Source organism: Hippocampus zosterae, chromosome 6 (genome assembly GCF_025434085.1).
Source record: "Hippocampus zosterae strain Florida chromosome 6, ASM2543408v3, whole genome shotgun sequence".
NCBI classification, from domain to species: domain Eukaryota; kingdom Metazoa; phylum Chordata; class Actinopteri; order Syngnathiformes; family Syngnathidae; genus Hippocampus; species Hippocampus zosterae.
The window spans coordinates 2,597,128-2,616,513 of record NC_067456.1 but is presented as its reverse complement, the minus strand read 5'-3'; the positions used below and the strand labels follow the sequence as shown (position 1 = coordinate 2,616,513).

At 43.3% G+C, this 19,386-nt stretch overlaps 2 protein-coding genes across 2 annotated transcripts; one reads left to right on the top strand and one right to left on the bottom strand.

The window, feature by feature from the left end:
• Positions 1–6,530: 6,530 nt before the first annotated feature.
• On the top strand, positions 6,531–12,608 carry inpp5e (inositol polyphosphate-5-phosphatase E). Its single transcript, XM_052068863.1, has 9 exons — positions 6,531–8,295; positions 8,552–8,675; positions 8,789–8,886; positions 8,946–9,190; positions 9,404–9,511; positions 9,973–10,134; positions 10,315–10,430; positions 10,498–10,634; positions 11,041–12,608. The coding sequence occupies exons 1-9, from the start codon at positions 7,589–7,591 to the stop codon at positions 11,165–11,167; spliced, it is 1,824 nt and encodes a 607-aa protein (XP_051924823.1). The 5' UTR covers positions 6,531–7,588; the 3' UTR covers positions 11,168–12,608.
• Positions 11,377–18,114, bottom strand: pmpca (peptidase, mitochondrial processing subunit alpha). The gene is made up of 13 exons (XM_052068864.1): positions 18,009–18,114; positions 17,062–17,264; positions 16,902–16,981; positions 16,396–16,478; positions 15,704–15,798; positions 15,530–15,630; positions 15,161–15,424; positions 14,987–15,079; positions 14,413–14,531; positions 14,044–14,134; positions 13,899–13,961; positions 13,672–13,816; positions 11,377–13,226 (listed from the first exon to the last, which is right to left on the bottom strand). Exons 1-13 carry the CDS (start codon positions 18,053–18,055, stop codon positions 13,057–13,059), a joined length of 1,554 nt encoding a protein of 517 aa, XP_051924824.1. The 5' UTR covers positions 18,056–18,114; the 3' UTR covers positions 11,377–13,056.
• Between the last annotated feature and the right edge of the window lie 1,272 nt (positions 18,115–19,386).

The window sequence follows — 19,386 nt, the reverse complement described above, 5'->3', positions numbered from 1 at the left end:
TTGCAAGACTTGTTTTTACATGTTTTTGTCATGATGTTGATATTCTTCTAAGAGTTTATATTTTTTGTGTCGTATTTTCAGATTAATTTCTTATAGTTTAGTAGTTCTTATCTCTCGGTTTTTCTGTTTGTTCTGTAGAATATGATAATATTTTTTTCGTCTAATTTGCATGCATTACAACAATGTAATTTTTTTTGCAACTAATATTAAGCATTTTTTGAGGGATTTTTTTTGTCTATTTATTTTTCATCTGAATATTTTCTACTAATATTCTGATGGTGCTTTGGGGGGAGGGGGAATAATTGTAGTCCAGTCACATTCGCAAAACGTCCATAGTTGTATAAAGTCATAAATTGTAAAAAGAGAAGAGAGACTCTCTGTCTGTTCCCAGATGCCAAACACACATAAATATCTTTCCCCTCCTTTCCCACTGTGAGGAAAAACATTTTTTGGAAAATTCGTGGTGACTTTGATGCTCTCTGGTTTATTATTCTAACATTTGACGCCGCTGTAATGTAAATGAAAGTTCCGCGGATGTGTGCGAATACGTGCGTGATCTTTTTTTTGTGTGAATAATCTCATAATTGTCGTGTGGAGAGGAAAGGAAGGGTGAGGATTAGTTCTCCTCGTCGTCGGTGGTGCTGCGTTTAATGTCCGCATGAGAACCCGTGATACGGCGCGACACACAAAGGGGCAGGAAAGCAGGAGTTCTCCGGGCAAGACAATGCCGCACCTGTGACGCATCATGAGGGCGTGAAGGGAAGAAAAAGGAAATTCACACACCTTCGTGGCACCTGATCATTTATAAACACGTTGCGAGGCAGATTAAATGTCATTTAACTACAGTGATATCACAGACCTTGACCAGGAAACAAAAATTTCCATTGACCTATCGAGTTATCAACTAGCTAGCATGAGTGCTAGGGTAGAGGTGTAAATTTCCCCACTGTGGGACGAATAAAGGATATCTTATCTTATCTTATCTTAAAAAGCTTGGAACTCGCACCAGGTGCGAGTGTGATTAAGCAAATGGGAACAGCACCAAAATACAAAAATAAAACCAGTTTAGCACTATCAAGCAGGAAGCCATGTCGCAATAAAGACAGTAAGAAAAGCGAGGACGGCAGTCTAAAATCCGTTGTTTACAAAACGTTGCTTAAAACTGGTTTGTACCACCAGAAATGGGAACAAAAACAGGACCAAAACCACCTAAATAATACGAGCTAATCTAAACTTAGCTATCTAGCTAAGTCACTAAAAGTTAACACGTGAAGCTAACATTATGTCCTCGCCACACAGCATGTTTTGTATTCTCACCAAGCATCATAAACAGATGGACTGTCATATACTTCAGCAACCATAAAAGATCCAAAATAAACTCTTCCGTTGTGAGTCTAACAAAAAGTGGAAACACTGTAGTGATGTCTTTCTGTATGTTAGCCATCATTAGCTTTAAAAGAAAAAGAAACAAAAACAGAGCTGGGTCTAGGTCGAGCAAAGCAGAGCTCATGTGATTTGCCGGAAAGATCCAGTTTGTCCTGTGCTGGTTGAAGCAAAGCAGCCCCCAAACTATAATCAAGCCTCCTCTGTATTTCACTTCAAGCACACGGTTGCAACCCCCCCCCCCCCCCCCCCCCCCCCCCCGCCGATTGGATACTTCATTTTTGCATTTGGAAACTGCTGTGACTTGCCAAGAAGCTGAAGTTCTCCCTGCTCCAGAAACACAAAACCGAGCTTCCTTTGTGTTTCATAGACGGGGCAATGTTTCCTTTGTATATGTCATTTTTGCATCTAAGAAACAAGAGTGTTCCAAAAAAAGCTCCATCTTTTCCTGTGGCAGATGCAGGAAAAAAAAAGCCCCGACATTGAATTTGCCAACGAGCTCTAGTGTTTCTTCTGCCAGTAGTAGCAAAGCGGCCCCAGAACCAGGAGTACAAGTTTAATTTTCAAACGTGTTTGTTTATAGTGCGCGGTTGAATCTGCAAACATCAGGAGGTTCACACCTCATCAACTCTTATCCGACCCCTGCATCAGTTTCCCGCATGATGCGTGTGTTGCGCCCTGACTGTGTGACGGTGTGTTTCCTGGGCCTTGCGAGAGTTGGTCCTTCTCATTCAGTCGCTGTCAGGCATCGGTGAGACCTGTTGTCTGATCTCACCAACAGTTTCCCCTAACCGCCTCACTCCTTTTGTTTGTCACAGCAGTGGTGGGAAGGAATGTCTATATGAATGCCCCTTCCTGTCGTTTGATGCCCTTCATAAATGATCGGAGCTGTGGATGTCCCTCTGAGGTGGATGCAAGGGCCCCCCCCCAACCCCCTCATCACTGCTTTGAGGACTTTTGCCATCTCTGATACAGACCCCTACCATTTTTTTCCTATCTTTTTTTTTGTTTCCCAAGCAAATTCCAGAAGAGCCTGGGAAAAGAGGCTGTGACATCAGGAAACAGCACACATGTTTCCGTGTGAATGTCCACGCAAACCTCACGCACTCTGGACCCGCCCCCCCCCCGCCCCCCCCCCACTCCCCCCCGCCTGCTGTGCTTGCACATCGTTGTAGGTTCCTGCATTCGCAGTAACAAACAGTCACATTTGCGTTTGGCGCCTTTAGCTGTTAGCATTTTGCACTCAGTGTTTTGAGTGCTTAAGAGAAAACCAAGCCCAGAACTGAAGACCCCTTTAAAAAAAAGTAGACAAACAATGAAGTCTATTTTTAGCCATAATGAGGCCACTGGTGACCTTCGCTGGAATGTCACATCAGGGACGAAGTGTTCCAATGAAATCCACCGTTCGTCATTCTGCATTTGAACTGAAATGATCAATGTTTCCGGGTAGTCATGTTTTTAAACTACTGTATAGGGGGGAGGGGGGGGGACAGGGAGGGGATGATAAGTTGAATAAATATGACCCAACCAATGTCAGAAATAGAATTGAGTTGACTGGAGTGTGAAAATACTGTATAAATATTTCACTACCAGTTTGAGTTGGGATACTTTCTCAAATCAACTTATACAGTTGATCCGCATTTAAATAGTGTGCTGGAACTGTAGAGTTCCAAAATTCTGTTCCAAGACCATTAAACAGCTTTATGGGAATGTCCTTCAGATGACCAACGGCGTTGATAACCGGGATAAAACACGTCAGAGTTGATATTATGGGAGGATGATTTCACCAAGCTTATAAAAACACAGCAAATGCCTGCCTGGAGCTGAGTGTCCGCTGAAATATTGGAAATGTTGCATCAAGTATATTACGAGGAAAGACTGACAAATACAAAAATATCAACTATTCTAGGAAAGAAAGCTATGAGCAACTTAGGAGTGTTCAATTAATCTCCTATGCGTGTTTTTGGAAAGCGGGAGGAAACCGGAGTACCCGGATAGAACCCAAGCAGGCACGGAGAGAACATGCAAACTCCATGCAGGAAGACCGGGGCCGAATTTGAACCCATGACCTCTGCCCCTCTGAGGCGAGTATGCTAACCAGTCAACACTGTGGCGGACCTCTAATCTGACTTGAAACCCTAAATACAAATTTTGATACAATACTAAAATCCGAATTTTAAAGCCTACCCATATCTTGGAACCCTATCCATTGTTTGAAACCCAAACCAAAGCTTTAAACTGTTCATTTTGAAACCCTAACCCTGGCTTCAGAACCAAACTTTGAACCCCAACTCTATCACAAAACTCTACTTGAAAGGCATTCTAAGTCATGTTTTTATTACTTATATTTTATTACCATTTTTAAACGTATCATAACCTTTATTTTGTATTTGCGTACCACGGCAAAGACAAAGAATTATGTTGTCAATGGATCAGGGTTGTTTTTTTGGGGGGGAAATTATTTGAAGGAGACCATCATGATAAAAGAGGCAGAAAATAAGGCAGAACTTAAGATGCCCGTGGAGCAGATAGGGCGGAAAAGAAAGAAAGGCTCCCGCAGATCCAGCCTCAGTCGAGAGGCCTTTATCTGGCTAATGCATTGTCTTACTTGGAAAAACCTCAGGCTTGGAAGGGAAGATCCGGATTGGATCCTCCCTCCTGCAAGCAGATTAGGATTGAGTGAGCGGTCTCCCATCAGTCACTTTTTTCTTTGATGCCCTGCCAGTGGCTGTCGACATCTTAGCGGACGTGACCGCAAAGAAGGCGACCGATCTGGGGTCTGGTGAGGGGCTCTTCCAGAGCTCCCTAATGATCTGTAAATAAACAGTGGCTTTTTGTGAATGGGCATAGGTGACGAAAGTACTCACACTAGTCTGTACTAAAGTACATATTTGTGTTGGGCGGGTGGGAGGGGGGGGGGGAACACTGGTAAAAGCAGAAGTACTGTTTTGACTCCATTACAAAGCTTTAACTATTAGAACCTTGGTAGGTTGGTCGATACGACTGTAGTTTAGTAGGTAGCTAGTTAGGAGGGTGCATAGATATGGTGGTATATTTGATTGTTTGTTTGTTTGTTTGTTTGTTTGTTTGTTTATTGAACATAAAACATATACAGTAATAATTTGACAGAAAATAAGGTAGATAAAAAAGTAAAAAGAAAGAAATCAGACTTCATTCAACACAGTTATTATGTTCAAGGGAGTAGGATGAAGGTTGCTTGATGACTAGGTAGGTAGGTAGGCAGGAATGTAGATGGCTTGGTGGCTAGGTAGGTATGACCTATTTTAGATAGTGGTGAACTAGGTGGTAATGTTTCAAGTATGTTAGCATATAGGTTAGCTTGTTGGCAAGGTACGTTGCTACCTAGGTAAGAAATCAAGGCATGTCGGTTGCTTGGTGGCTAGCTAGCTAGGTTGCAAAGTGGGAAGGGAGCTATGTTGAGAGGTAGATATGTAAGTAGCTACATAAGAAGGCACAGACAGAAATATGTTGGTAGTTTCATAGCTATGACGGTAGTTAGCTAGGTAAGAAGACAGGTAGGCAGGTCGTTTGCTAGGTGGCTAGCTAGGTATGAAGCAAGGTAGGAAAGTAGTTTGGTTGCTGGGTACGTTGTAATAGGCAGTCAGTTAAAAAAAAAATATCAACCAGTCCGATATTCTGGACAACACATTGTTGAGTTTTTCTGAGGAAATTGTCTTTGTTTCTCTTACAGATGGGTGTTCATTGATGGTGTGGTATGGTATCTTGTGCTCTATTCACAGGCCTGATGGGAGCACACCTGTTACACAAAGGATATGCCCCCCCCCTCCCCAACAATACGCATGGAAGCCCTTTGAACGCAGCGCCGTGTTAAATATAGGGCATGCGATGCTGGATGGCAGTCCCTCGACTTGTTGAGAAGAGAGGGGCCACTTTTCACACCGCTGATGCCTCACGCCGCCTTCCTGACCTGATCATTTGATCCCAGACCAGATCCGAGAGGGTGCATCAGACAACCACTGCCACCTTCTGGCAGTGGATGTAAATAGTTTACCAAGACAGAGAGGTTACAGCATCAAACCAGGTTTCAAATCGAACCCTGGCTTCAAACCGTAGTTTGAAACTCTCACCATAATTTGTGTGAAACCCTGACCCAGGCCTGAAACCCAATTGGAAACTTCACTTTGAAACCCCAACACTAGCTTGAAAACTTGATTTGAAACCATATCTCAGGCTAGAAATCACAATTTGAGGGGGAAAGAAAGTTACTCAGGTTTGGGTTAAAACTAAAATGAATGAATGAAGATGATGATGGACCAGCAGAATAAATTCTTGTTATATGATGGGGCCTATTGTCCCAAAATGTCCATTGTCTGTGTCTTCTCTGTCCTCTGCTGTCCTCAAAAGACATTTCCAAAAGGACCCGTTTGAGGTTCGAAGGCCAGTCAAAGAGTTTCTGGAGTTCAATTTTTGCCATCAACTTTAATCCACGTGTCCCACTCGGGAGCAATCATTTGTGTGCTTCTCCCTCATTAATTAAGCATATGTCTTCCATTTGAGATCGGGCAGGAGTGCACACAAAAGCACAATTTGCACCCAATCTGAAAGTGTAATGAGAGCTTTGGAAAAAAAAAAAAGCCAAAATGACAAAGACGAGTCAAGACAAAGGCGGACGAGGCTTCCCGCTGAATGCAGATGATTGTGTAACGAGGGATTAAGTGCTGGATTAGGGGGTCTTTATGAAGATGGTTCTGATCCTCATTAAGGACCCCCGTCTCATATCGGGCCATCGATTCCTCCCGCCTCCCCCCCTCCCCGGCATCCGCGCCCTCTGGAGGAGGAAAGATAAAGAAAAAGTGAGGAGGAAAAGAAAGACGCCGTTCTAATAATATTTCCCCCCCCGAGACGTCACTCACTCACATGGGGTGGGAAGTAGAACATGATTTTTTAAATTTCATACACGCATTTTCATTTTAAGTCACAGGCTGTAATAGCAACTGAGATAAGTAACTTCACTAATTATCTGATTGGAGGAGCCACACGCTTCCAATGGATTGAGATGCTTTCTGCAGCGTTTTATAGTGAATGCAGAGCTATGTCAGTCCAGGCCTGAAACCTTAATTTTAACTTATTTTGAACATCCAGCCTGGGAAGGCTTTAAAATTTGACTAGTCCAGTCAATTACTCGATTATTTGATTGATCGTATATTTGACTCTTCAGAGATACAATGGTGGCACCCCTCGATACTCTAACCATGTCCAGTCACCCTAACCCAGGCTTAAAACCCTAACTTGAAAACCAAACCCTGCCTTTAAACACTTACCATGGCTTGAGACCCTAAATTGCAACCCTAAACGATTATTGAAACCTTACTTCAAAACACTATTCCTTGTTAGCCAGAGCTCGGGTTTTAAGGTAGGGTTTCAAGGAAGAGCTGTGGGGTTCCAAGTCTTGGGTAGCGTTTCAAAGTGAGGTTTCAATAAAGGATTAAGCTATTTATGACAAGGTCAGTGTATAAAACAACCGTTGCTCTTTCAATTTCAAGAAATGTTTGAACTTTCTAGTTAGTGCTTGCAATCATAGTTAGGGTTTCAAGACAATGTTACGTTTCCAGTTTTAGGCTTTTAATAAAGCCAAGGTTAATTTTTTTAAGGTAGGGTTTTCGCCAAGGATTTCAGGTCATGGTCGTGGATGTAAATGTGGGTTACAAGTTTATCTTATGGTTTCAAACAGGGTTAGTGTTTCAAATGTGGATCTTTGGCCTTAACTTCCGCAGGAAAACTTGCGTGCAGCGTTGCATGTACTTCCCCCGCCGACCATGCTGCGGCAGTGCGGCGCTTTGTTGACCACGTTGCCAACTTCCTCTTGGCAACGAAGTAGTTGTTGTCAAACGTTGCTAAGGAAGTTGCCCAGCTACTTATTTTTATTCGAGACGCTCCGATGGGCGATAAACCGACGGTAAACGGTGCTGGGAATATCGGATTGATTGTATTTTAATGACAATCAAACGACAGCTAGAATGTCTTTAATGCCTTTGAGAATTGTAGAGTGTGTTTAATCGGCCTATGCCGAGTTAGTTTAGCGAGAACCATGCTGGCCTAGCCGCATTACGATCCAGTTGTGTTAGCCACAGATTCATCCCAATATCTGTATTATTTCATTTGTTTCGAGCGAGAGGATGAAACAGGGCGACATTTTACAAATCAAAGTAGAAGCGAGCCAAGGATGACGGAGAACGGAGACGGCGCGAGGCCGGGCAACCGCAGCCCGGCGACAGTCGCCAGTGACGCTCGAGCGCCAAAGGGCCCGTCGTTGGACCGCAAAATGTGCAAGGAATTCAACAACGCCCTCAAACTGCAGCAGGCTGCACGGAACGCGGCGGGGGATAGTCCGTACCAACCTCGAGCGCCCTCACTGCACAACAAGTGGAAGGGCAAGAAGATGCCGGAGGAGAGCGTCCGTTCCCGGAAGCTGAGATCCAGCCAGGAGAGCCTGAGCGACCCGGTGGGCTCGTCCACGGACTCTCTCAAAGAATTGGGTTCCCCTACGAGCGAGTCCAGCGTGGCGCTCCCCGGGGTGTTCCGGAAGAGAGGTACCAGCCTGTCCGACTGCGAGGGCAGCCCGACGGCCGAGCCGCCGAGCGACTGCCCGGAGCTCCGGCTGCGGTCCTCCAGGGTGCGCCTGTCACCTGTACAGTCCAGATCGGCGCCGCTGCCCGCCCTGCGGCACAACTTCATGTCGGCCGCGCTGAAGGCCACTAATAGGATTGACAAGGATTGTTCAGATTACGGCGCCCGGAGGAGCAACGAGAGGCTGCTCCTGCACAGGAACCTGAGCGAGAGCGACGCAGGTTCAGATAGCCTGTCCGTCACCTCCATGAGGTCTACCAGCAGCGTGTTGAGCCCCATCAAACCGCAGGAAGTCAGAAACAGGTACGCTGCACTTGTGGCGGGAAGCACGAGAAAATTGATGTTTTAGGCATCTGGACTTCTCTGTGCAAACTTGTGTTGTGGGGGGCCAAATAAGAGTTGGTCAATCTCGTTGGGTTCGGTAGATGCACACCCGTGATGGGAAGTAACCAACCAATGGCCCAGCTCTACTATAAAGGTCAAACAATGACCTTTCCGTAAGTTATTATCATCTGGTCAAAAAACAAAAAAGGGAGTAAGTGAGTGCGGTGTCTTTCAGGAGCTTTCTGGAGGGTGGAGGGTTGGGGAGCGGCGCCCTGCTAGGGGTGGAGGAGCTCCAGCGCTACTTCCCTGACCGGAGGCTCGGAGTCTACGTGGTCACATGGAACATGCAGGGCGAGAAGGTACGATGCGGATTCTTGACAACGCTATATTGGCGAGAACATCACTGAACTTCAATAATGGTGTGTGTGTGTGTGTGTGTCTTTGCATTGTGTTTATGATTGTTGTGCCCCAGGGCCTCCCGTCGAACCTCGATGACCTCCTCCTTCCGACCGACTCAGAATTTGCACAAGATTTTTACATTATCGGAGTGCAGGAAGGATGTCCTGACAGGTACTCGGCTATGATCTATGACGTTGCTTTGGGCATCACTCACCTCTGCGTGTGCGTAGGAGGGAGTGGGAGACACGCCTCCAGGAGTCTCTGGGTCCACATTATGTCATGCTGTACGGAGCATCCCACGGCGTCCTGTACCTCAGCGCCTTCATCCGCAGGGACCTGATCTGGTTCTGCTCCGAGGTGGAGCACGCCACCGTCACCACCAGGATCATCTCTCAGATCAAGACCAAAGGGGCCGTGGCCATGGCCTTCACTTTCTTCGGCACGTCCTTCCTCTTCATCACGTCACACTTCACCTGTAAGTGTCAAAGGTAGACTTTGGAAGATGCCGTTTTGTCACGTTATTTTCACGCCTTTTTAAAGAACACGCATGTCAGGTAAATTGAAGGCTTGAATTTTTTTCTGTGCCCTGCGATTGGCTCGTGAACCGTCCACGGTTTCCCCTGCGTTATGATAAACGCGATAGAAAAGTGAGCATTATTCTGATACGGTGATACAAAATGTCTTCCAGCCGGAGATGCCAAAGTGTACGAGAGGATTTTGGACTACAACAAGATCGTGGAGGCGTTGGCGCTTCCCAAGGGACTGCCGGATACCAACCCCTACCGATCCACATCATGTAAGGAAGCGGGTTTCAAACTAAAGGCTGTCGTTTCGGTGCCTGCAAAATTGCAATGAAACTATACTGTGTCATTTGGAAGAAAAGGGAGCGGTGCATCAAGATCTGTTAAGATATAAATATATGTTGTGTTAAATTAGTCGGTGGTGAGAATTAAATTAATGATAACTGACAACATATAACAAAGAAATTGGATGATTATTACTATTTTCCATAGCATCTGGACTTCAACAATTTAAACGTTGCTATATTAATAATCATCATCATCATAATTCACATAAATGTCTTTGCATCATCTGTGAATGATTAGGCTGATCTGTCCATTTTCAAAATGTATCAATCAAGTGTTTTGCGTGGTCACTTAGCGTCCTTTAGGGGGCGTTGCAACACAATACTAATTATTTCGAGGCACAGTCAATACTGTACCTAAAGTGCTGTTCCTCTGTCTTTGTGTCACGTAGCTGACGTCACCACAAGGTTCGACCAGGTCTTCTGGTTCGGGGACTTTAACTTCCGTCTTGGTCACGAGCGGGCCAGCGTGGACACGATCATCAAGAGCACGTCGGGTGACCACATGGAGGCCCTGATGGAGCACGACCAGCTGTCCAAGGAGATGAAAGATGGTAGATTTTCATGCATTTCTTTTGGTGGGTAGATAGGTATGGAGGTATCAAGATAGGTAGGTTGGTGGAGAAGTAGTTTGCTAGGTAGAGAAAGGTATAGCGTAGAAAAGTTCATTTGTAGATTTTTTTTTTTTGGGACCACATAATGAAATTCAATGGTAGATGATATGGCGTTTCCAGGTTCTATCTTCAAAGGTTTTCGGGAGGCCGGGATCCACTTCCTGCCCACGTATAAGTTTGACATTGGCAGTGACGTGTATGACACCAGCGCCAAACAGAGGACACCATCGTACACGGTAAGAAGCACCGCCGCCGTCAACCCCCACCCCCTCAAAGAAAAGGTTTGTATACTTCCTTCCCCAGGACAGGATCTTGTTCCGGACCAGGTACGCGGACGACATCCACGTGCTCAAATACGCCAGCTGCTCCAGCATCAAGACCTCGGATCACCGGCCCGTCATCGGGATCTACCACGTCAAACTGAAGGCGGGCCGAGACACGTGAGCATCATTTATGAGGCTCTCTGATTGGTGGAGAAGCAATCTGATCATCCTCGGACCTCAACCCCATTGAAAACCCGTGGCAGGGGAGGATCAGGTTGATGGATAATTTCGAGAGATTGTGCAAATACATCTCACCCAGGAGTGCAGTAATATTTGTATGACTGTAGATAGGTATGTCCAGTTAAGTAGGTAGATTGCAATCTTAAGTTGTTAGACGGACAAGTATCACCTATAAGTCAATAGATGGGTATGTAAGGAGGTAGTTGGATCAGAAGTTGATAAAAAAAATGGGCTAATTAAAGGATATTTTCACACAACACATTACAACATAAGACAAAGATGATGACATTTAGACCCAAAAAAAATCATCATTAACTTAGAACTTTGTGTCTGTGTTGTGCAGCATTCCGTTGGGAGCGGGCCAGTTTGACCGCAGCCTGTACCTGGAGGGCATCAAGCGGAGGATCAGCAGGGAGCTCAAGATGAGGGAGGCCATGAAGAACCAAAGCAGCGTGTGCGCCATCTCGTGAGATACACCCGAAACTAGACGGTACATACAGCACCACCTACTGGTCAGAATGGGGAGAACCCGAGGGCAGGAACCTCGACATCCCCGTTATTCCGATGTCAGTATTAATGTCATTATGTGTTGGGACATTTTTAGAGAAACTAGCACATGACTAAAGATGTGGGGGGTTTTAGATCCCATTGAAAAGAATGGAGATTTTTTTTTTTGGGGGGGGGGGGGTGGTTTTTAAATTTGTCATCATGAGCAGCTGCTATCTTTCCATTTTTTTATTTCAAGGATTTTGTGTGTGGTCCTAACCGTATAATATGCCTTGGATCAGGTGTTCTCAAATTGAGGGTCAAAACGATAAATCAGCTGATATTGGCTCTTTTAAAATCGGCACCTTTTTTTTGCCGAGTATAAAGTTAAATACTAAAAATATTGTAAAACTGTCAAATGTGCTGCCTGTAATCTATATCTTTAATCTTGTAAAACAAGAATTGTTTTATTCATTAAACATATATTTTAAAATAATGTCCATAATGATTAATCAATTATCAGATTTTATTTTTCTGCCAAATTCCAGCATCAGCCTGAAAAAAATCCATGTGGGGCCCTGAAAATGATATTATGCTAATGATATGGGGACAAGAAAACAAAGCATGACCCAATTACACCTCCCTACTTTAGCTTTGGGCTGATTAAAAGCATTGACATCATTGTGACATCCGTAAGAATAAAATAAATTTGAAACATGTATACTGTACTGTATATGGGAGAAAAATGTCATAATTTCCCAGAGTAAAAATCAAACCATTACAAGAATAGTATTTTTAAAATTATATTTATATAGGTTATTAATCTGTTTTTATACATAGTAAAATTAGAGAGTGCTATTTAAAAATGACAAACATATACCTATGTTTTTTGGAGGGGGGGCAGTATGGATTAATGGCATTTTCATTCAAATCAACGTTCCCGTTGATTTGACGATCGAATAAGGATTACAACAAAAAACACCTTTGTTCATGATAAAAAAAATATTCTAAAGAAATGACAAAGAATTTTAATTGTTCTTTGATGAAAAAAATGCTGTAAAAATTGAACTTTACTCTTGGAGCATTCCGTGTATTCTCAAAAATGTTCTTTTAAATTATTGGCATTAAGGTTATCATGGGATACTTGGAAAAATGTCTCCCATGAACCCAAAAGGTTTGAGAGCCCCGGCCTTTTATATTACTTGTGTTACTATTGTTGTAACTTGTCTATGTACTGGAATTCCTGAGTCCTCTGTCATTTCCATGAAAAAGTTAAAAAGTGCCTGTTTCAAACTCTTCAGGATCTCTTTTTCTACAGAAACACTGTACTACATTTTTTTAATGTGTCATGTGGACTTTTATTTAACACAGTTGACGTCCACGTTTCATTCAGCAATAAAAAGAAGACATTTTGTCTGAAATGTCCATTCTACAAAGTGTTCCTCATTCAAACATTTAACACCGTTTTTCACCAGCGGTCGGGATACATTGTCAGTGCTTATGTTGATTATTGACAGGCACGGCGCGACAGCACGGCGAGGGGGATGCTTTAGCTCCGTCAGAAATCTTCCTGGTAGTCCCTGTTAAGGCCCTCCTGCTTTGTATTTTACATTTTCAATTTAATTGTATTCCTTTAATGAAGTTTAAAAAGTAGTTGACAAGTATTCAGTCTGATTTTGGTATTGCCCTGTGGCCACTTGTGATTTTTTTATTCTCCATATTCTTTGGCCAGCCCTTAAGTGAAACACAGAGAAAGAATAAATACGAGCTTGTGTTCCAGGTGAGTTGCTGTTGACTCCAGGTATTGGTCCACACCCCGAAAGTTCAGTGTCCGTTTTATTTATATACATTTTTTTCTGAATCATGATTATTTTTACCGGAAGAGACGGTAGGTGCGCGGCAGCCGGCCGTCTTTGCTGGAGAGGGCAGCCTGGATGTGCTCGTAAGACGGCAGCTCTGTCAGGTCCCCCAGCGCCGCCACGGCCGGCTTGCTGCGCAGCATCTTGGCTGTCACTCGCTTGATGTCATCCGCCTTCACCTCACCTGCGATGCAACCCTCATTAGCACATTTTTTGCTCATTTTTGTAATTTTTAAAATATATTTGTTTATTTGTAAAATGTTTCTCGTTGTGCAATTAATGTGTTTTTCATATTTAATTTTTATCAATTGTTTTTAATACATTTTTAAAATTCCATATTTTAAGATAAAAAATATTTTAGTTATTTTGGCCAATTTAGTTTTTCTATATTAACAAAGACTGTTGATTTCATTATTTTTAACCAAAATAAAATTTAAAAAAAGAACATTTCCCCCCAAATTTCTATCATTCGGTCTAGGAACATTATATTGATGAATTTTGTAAGATTTCTACATTTGTATAAATTGTTCTAATTTTGAGTAGATTTTTTTTTCTTATTTAGATTTTGTTTGACTTTTGATCTCCCCCACAAATTAGACGCACATTTTTCCTCCCCCTCCCCTACTCACTTATGAGGGCACAAAGCTCATGCGGCAGTTTCCTCTTGCCCGTGGAGAGCACCTGGCGACCGACGTCTTCGAAGATGACGGGCCGGGCTTCCAGGTTCATCATCAGCATGGACTTGAGCTGCGTCTTGGCACGCTCCAACTCCATCTGGACTCCGCCCCCAAATAAAACAACGTCAATGAATTCAATACAAAAACCAACAAGACACGACTCCAAGCGGCGCACCGACCTCTCCCGCCGTTCCTGTCATCTGAATGAACTCCCGTGTTATGATCTCTACCATTTCGCGAACCTGGGGGTAACAAGTAGAAGAGATGAGTATGAAGGGAACGGGTTCCGTGACCTGTGTGACATTTGTCAAGTCGGGGTCCGACCTGGCGGGGGTCGGCGCTGGCGTGGATGCACAGCAGGCCGCTGTCCTCGTAGCTGTGGTGGTACGATGTGGCGTTGTACATCCAGTGATGCCTTTGGGAAACGCGTGACGATCCCAACACAAAATGCACGCAAAATTAATACCGACAGCTTCACGATGGAGGGCCCCCCCCTGCTAGGATGCAGGTCACTTGTGGTGGCCACATTCTTATCATGTTTATCGAGCAACAATGACTAAAGAATGAATGACTAATGCACAGATGCCAACAAAAGACCAAAAAAATGGGGAGGGGGGTGGGGGGGACATATCTGTTGCGGAAATTGTATTTTGTTACTCTTTTTATGTTTAACTGAATGAAAATTTGTGGTACCTGTTGAGGACATTGAGGTAGAGGCGCGTGAACATGCCTTTGCCAGGTCCGCCCGCTGAAAAAGAGCCACCGCCACCCATCATCATGTTGAGAACCGCCAACGGGATGAAGTCGTCCTCCTGGAGAAAGGAATAATGAAGTAATAAAACTTAAAATAAAACGAAAATTAAATAAACCCCCCCAAAAAAACAAAAAAAAGACTACACAACACACCACAAAAAAGGGTAGGACCGTGAAAACACAAAAGCAAAATGAATGTGAAAATTTAAAAACTAACTACAAATAACCATAAAAAAAAAAGCACAATAACCCCCAAGATACAAAAACAAACGAAAAAGCGAAACACAAACCACAACAAAAAGAGTAAAAAAGAACTATAAAAACAACCTCAAAGAACTCCCTCTAAATTAAATGAACAGAAGCAACACAAAAATTGTAAAGCACAGAAAAGCAGAAAAACAACAACTAAAATCGAATCGCAAATCTGCGAATACACCCCCAAAATAACAAACACACACAGGACTACTATAAATATATATAGATAATGTCAATAATGATTGTTAGGTGGCAGCACCAGGAAGGAGCAAGTCTCCAGTCCGATCATGATGTGTGTGAGTTCAGGTATGGGTGTGGGTCCCAGGCTCACGTCCGACATGTCCTTCTCCATCTGAAACGTTTATTCCGATGATTATTTCACTCGCCCCTTCCCAAAAGCGCCGCCCAGGTGAGAAAGCGCGGCGACGCTCACCTTGACAATGCCCCCCGTGTACTGCGCCATGGAGCGGTCAACGGCGGCCGGCGTGACGTCGGCCCATACGGGCCGGACGCCCAGAAGGTAGCGGCGGGCGCACGCCACTAGCCGCTCGTGATCCACGCCAACGCCGGCCAGGACCATGCGCTCGGGACGGTAGTAGCCCGAAAGGTAGCCGTGTAGCACCGCCTTGTCAATTTTGTCCACGTTGTGAGGCGGGCAGTAGCGGGGAAGTCCCACCGTGTTGCCTCGGTACGCCGCCTTCGACCAGACGCGCACGATGCACAACGTTACACCCCAATTGTTACACTTGAGGGCACCGCACACTTCATTGCTTGACAGTCACCAAAAGAACGGCAGACTCACGGCGTGAATCATCTCGGTGAGTAACGGCTCAGGGTCCGGCCGCAAGTTCAGGTCCTCCAGCTCGAAGCGGATTGCCATCCTTGTCATCTCCATCTCCTCGTCTGGACACAAATAATGCGTCGTCAGAAACGCCGCCTTCCGATTGGCCGAGATGTTAGCGGGCGGTGGACTCACCCAGCAGGCGTGGCTGCAGGACCGCATCGGCTAGGAGGCTCACCACCGTGTCCAGACCCTTCACCTCGGCAGACACCGCATACATGGTTGTGTCCCTGACGACAACCGACAACTTCCACATTCATATCACAGCCGCAAATTACATATTTATCAAGCCCAGCCACAAAACACAAACAAAAAAACCAAAAACAAAATATAAAGTACGCAAGACAAAAACAACACATATGGGTAATTAGAAAAAGAAAAAAAACTAACATGGATCCAGAAAACTCCAACCAACAAAAATCTCAGAACAGACGATACAGGCATAAAAACACACTAAAATCGACAAAAACAACGAAAAAACAAGCATAAAGAACCCCCTCCCCCAAAAAAACAAGAAAATAAAAAAACGGAAAAAACAAACATGCGTTAAGAAAAGTCAAAACAACAAAAAAGGTCGCACACAACCCCCCACCAAAGAAAAAAACAGCGAATCAACAAAACTTCACAGAACCCACAAAAAATCCACATGCGAACAAAAACACTGAATAAATAAATAAATATAAAACAAGACAAACACAACCTACAACTAGAAAATCTGACAAAAAAATAAGCATGCAAACAGAACAATTCAACCAACAAAACCCCCCCACATTTTCTTTAAATAGAATGCCTTTTATTGACATGACTATTTTTTCCCCAGACGATACCTGGACGTTTGGCAGTCACAAATCCCTCCGTGTTTCTCCAGCGTGAGCAGAATCTCATCTTTACTGCCATACTGAGCTGTGGACTACAAAGATGGCTGCCGTTAGATATGACGCTGACGGCCACAAGTAAACATTAATTCCACCTCAAACTGCAACTTGATGAAGACACTTGATTGTTACTCAGACGGTATTTATTGAACGACACAAACCATCTGCGAGAATAACTCAATTTGATCAACTATGAGTTTAAAAAAAAAGTTCACATGATTGAGAAGCTTCATGTAAATTATTTGTCTCACAAGCAAAACAAATGTATACTTTTGAGCGAATGACTGTCTCATTTTTGTAACAAAACCGAAACTACGGCTTAAAAAAAAAAACTCGGACACAACTGAATCAACATGTTTGATTTAAAAAAGAAAAAAATGGGGAAAAAAACATTTGTTTTTCAATGTTATCGTTTCATTCATTAACATCCTGTACCAAAATGAAAAAAAAGTACTTACAGAAAAAGCAAGTTTTTCCAAGAAGTGTGCTATTCCACTGGGATACTTTGCTTCATGTCTAGATCCGGAGTTGACTAAAACTAGAAAAAAAAAACATTTTGCTTTGTTAAAATGAGGGAGAGGGAAACGCATGACTGACCTTCGAAAGGGGGCCACGTACTTCCAACGGTGCAGAATTGTCCAAACTTGTTTTGCGAGGCAACCTTGAGGCCATTTTCTAATGTGGTGATCCTGGTTTCGTATTTTTCCTGGCCATCCACGGACGCAAAGACGGGCTTGGGGATGCCGGGCAGTGGCGAAGACAGCGAGATGTTGGGGTAGCCTCCACCGCTGCTGTACTTCCTGTACGCCGCTGTGCCAAACCTGTTGAGAAAGAGAATGCAAACTCATGACTTGATTCACATATTAATACAATTTTTATTTTATCCGTAGGTTGTCATTCACCTGTAAAACTTTCATTTCATGTGTTATTACACATGTGATTCTCTGATTTTAAATCATTCAATGAACATTTTTTATAACTCGCACAACATTCGTGTTTCACAAAAATGAATATTTTAGAATGTCAACGTTTATTGACTTTTTTTTAGGTAGTGAAATGCTACCTTTAGACTCACAAAATTAATAGTGAAATTCTATCCTTTCCTCAAAAATACATTTAAACTACTTCCGTCAATATTTACCACTTTGTTTAAATCGCATTTACGATGGGGCTGTGCACTGTAGGTCGAGTTTAAATTTCCCCAGTGTGGGACGAATAAAGGATATCTTATTCGCTCATCATAGGACGAGTGCTGGATGCTCACAACACATTTCTTTATTTAGCCACAGCAGACTTGAATAGACAGTCAGCTGTCTCTAAATGTTTATTATTTTCAGTGATAAACGTTCAAGACCAATGTCGGTATGCCGGTGCAAGTCATCATTTAGCGGCACTGACAGCTCTGTATTAGCATCGTGCTAACTGTCGAAGCTCGAGCTGGGCGATGGTGAAAGTTACACAGCACGCACGTCAGACGACGACCGGACAACTGCTGCACAAATTGTCTAACTGTAATGCGGCCACGTTGAATTGGTGTTTGGGTTTTTCACAACGTAGGTCGTTACCGTTGAACACGATTCCAGGTTCGACACCGTGATATGTGAGCCGCCATTTTGACTTCGCCGAGAGACGTAAGAGAACTCTAACCCGGAAAAGAATCCGTGACGTACTTCCGGTATAACGCTAACCGGGAAAAAATGATATTGAAGTTGGAATTTATTATTTAATTTACGACGTTTCGAATTAGATATGAAATATTATCGTAAATCATAATATTGATTTATTTATCATTGAATAATTTAATAAATCATTTCAATTAACATTTATGAATGAATGAATATTGTATGCCTGGATGAGATCTGACCCACCAGTTCACTTCATGAGGAATACATGTCCCAGTGACATCCAATTCAAAAGCTTCGTCCCAAAAAAAAAAAATCTAGTTGATAATGCTTTTTCAACCTTATGCTGACTGTTTGGGGTGCAGTTTCCTCACATTGTAGCTGAATATGGTATGGAAGCCGCAGCTGCTTTGGTAACCCTCACCGTTTGATGTCGTCCTCAACCCGAGAGTGCGTGTGACATTCTACCTTTGTCCGTTTTTAATTAAAATCAGTGCCGGGCCAGCATAGATTATAAATGGCTGCATTTGTACTTTCAATTTCCATTCCATTATGCTAAGCGGAGGCAATTTCCATTTGCAAGGCAGTGGGAGACAAGTGTGACAAGGCAAACACAGTTGTACCTCCATTTTTATTTTTATTTTATTACCTTTGACATCTTATGCCAACAATAAATACGATGAAGCTCACAAAGGCACAAACAGATGAGTTGCAAGCTCAATTGAAATTTATGTCCCTTGTGCTTGGTACCAACATAAGGACCATTAACCCTCATTAAGCATCCATCATTAACCTACTTTTTATAAGGAAGCCATGCAAAGTGTACTTCAACTAATGAGCGCCACTATCGATCGCAATCTGCAATTGATTGACAACTGGGAATAAAAGGCTTGGTCAGCTGGGTACATAGGAGAATAGGTAGATAAGCATGCAGGTAGATAAGATGGGTAGATGGGGAGCTTGTCATATTTGTATGTTGGTAATTAGTTAGGTTGTAGTTAGATGGGAAGCTCCTGCAGGTTGGTATCCAAGCAGATAGGTAGGAAGGTAGAGTGATTAGTATTTTGGTAGGTAGGTACTGAGTAGATTGGTTGGGTCAGTGGCTTGGTCGGTAGTCACATATATCGGTAGAAGGGTAGGTAGTTATGTCATTATTGAAATTTTCAAATCGCTCAGGCTGCAATTTTGAATTTAAACATTTGTAAATTTTTAAAATGTGGAGGATTGTATCAACCTTATTTGTATTTCCTAACCATTTTTTCCTCTGCTTTGCGCCTGAATATCGTTAAGTGTTGTGGTTGTAAAGGCTTGTAAGTGTTGT

Bases quoted from the DNA above. Each gene is read 5' to 3' on its own strand.
- pmpca (XM_052068864.1), bottom strand. From the start codon at position 18,055: ATGGCGGCTCACATATCACGGTGTCGAACCTGGAATCGTGTTCAACG. The intron at 16,982-17,061 runs GTACGTGGCCCC...TTTTTTTTCTAG, and splicing joins ACAATTCTGCACCGTTGGAA to TTTTAGTCAACTCCGGATCT. The intron at 15,080-15,160 runs GTGAGCGTCGCC...TAAACGTTTCAG, and splicing joins ACACGGGGGGCATTGTCAAG to ATGGAGAAGGACATGTCGGA.
- inpp5e (XM_052068863.1), top strand. From the start codon at position 7,589: ATGACGGAGAACGGAGACGGCGCGAGGCCGGGCAACCGCAGCCCGGCG. The intron at 8,296-8,551 runs GTACGCTGCACT...GGTGTCTTTCAG, and splicing joins CCGCAGGAAGTCAGAAACAG to GAGCTTTCTGGAGGGTGGAG. The intron at 10,431-10,497 runs GTAAGAAGCACC...TTCCTTCCCCAG, and splicing joins AGAGGACACCATCGTACACG to GACAGGATCTTGTTCCGGAC.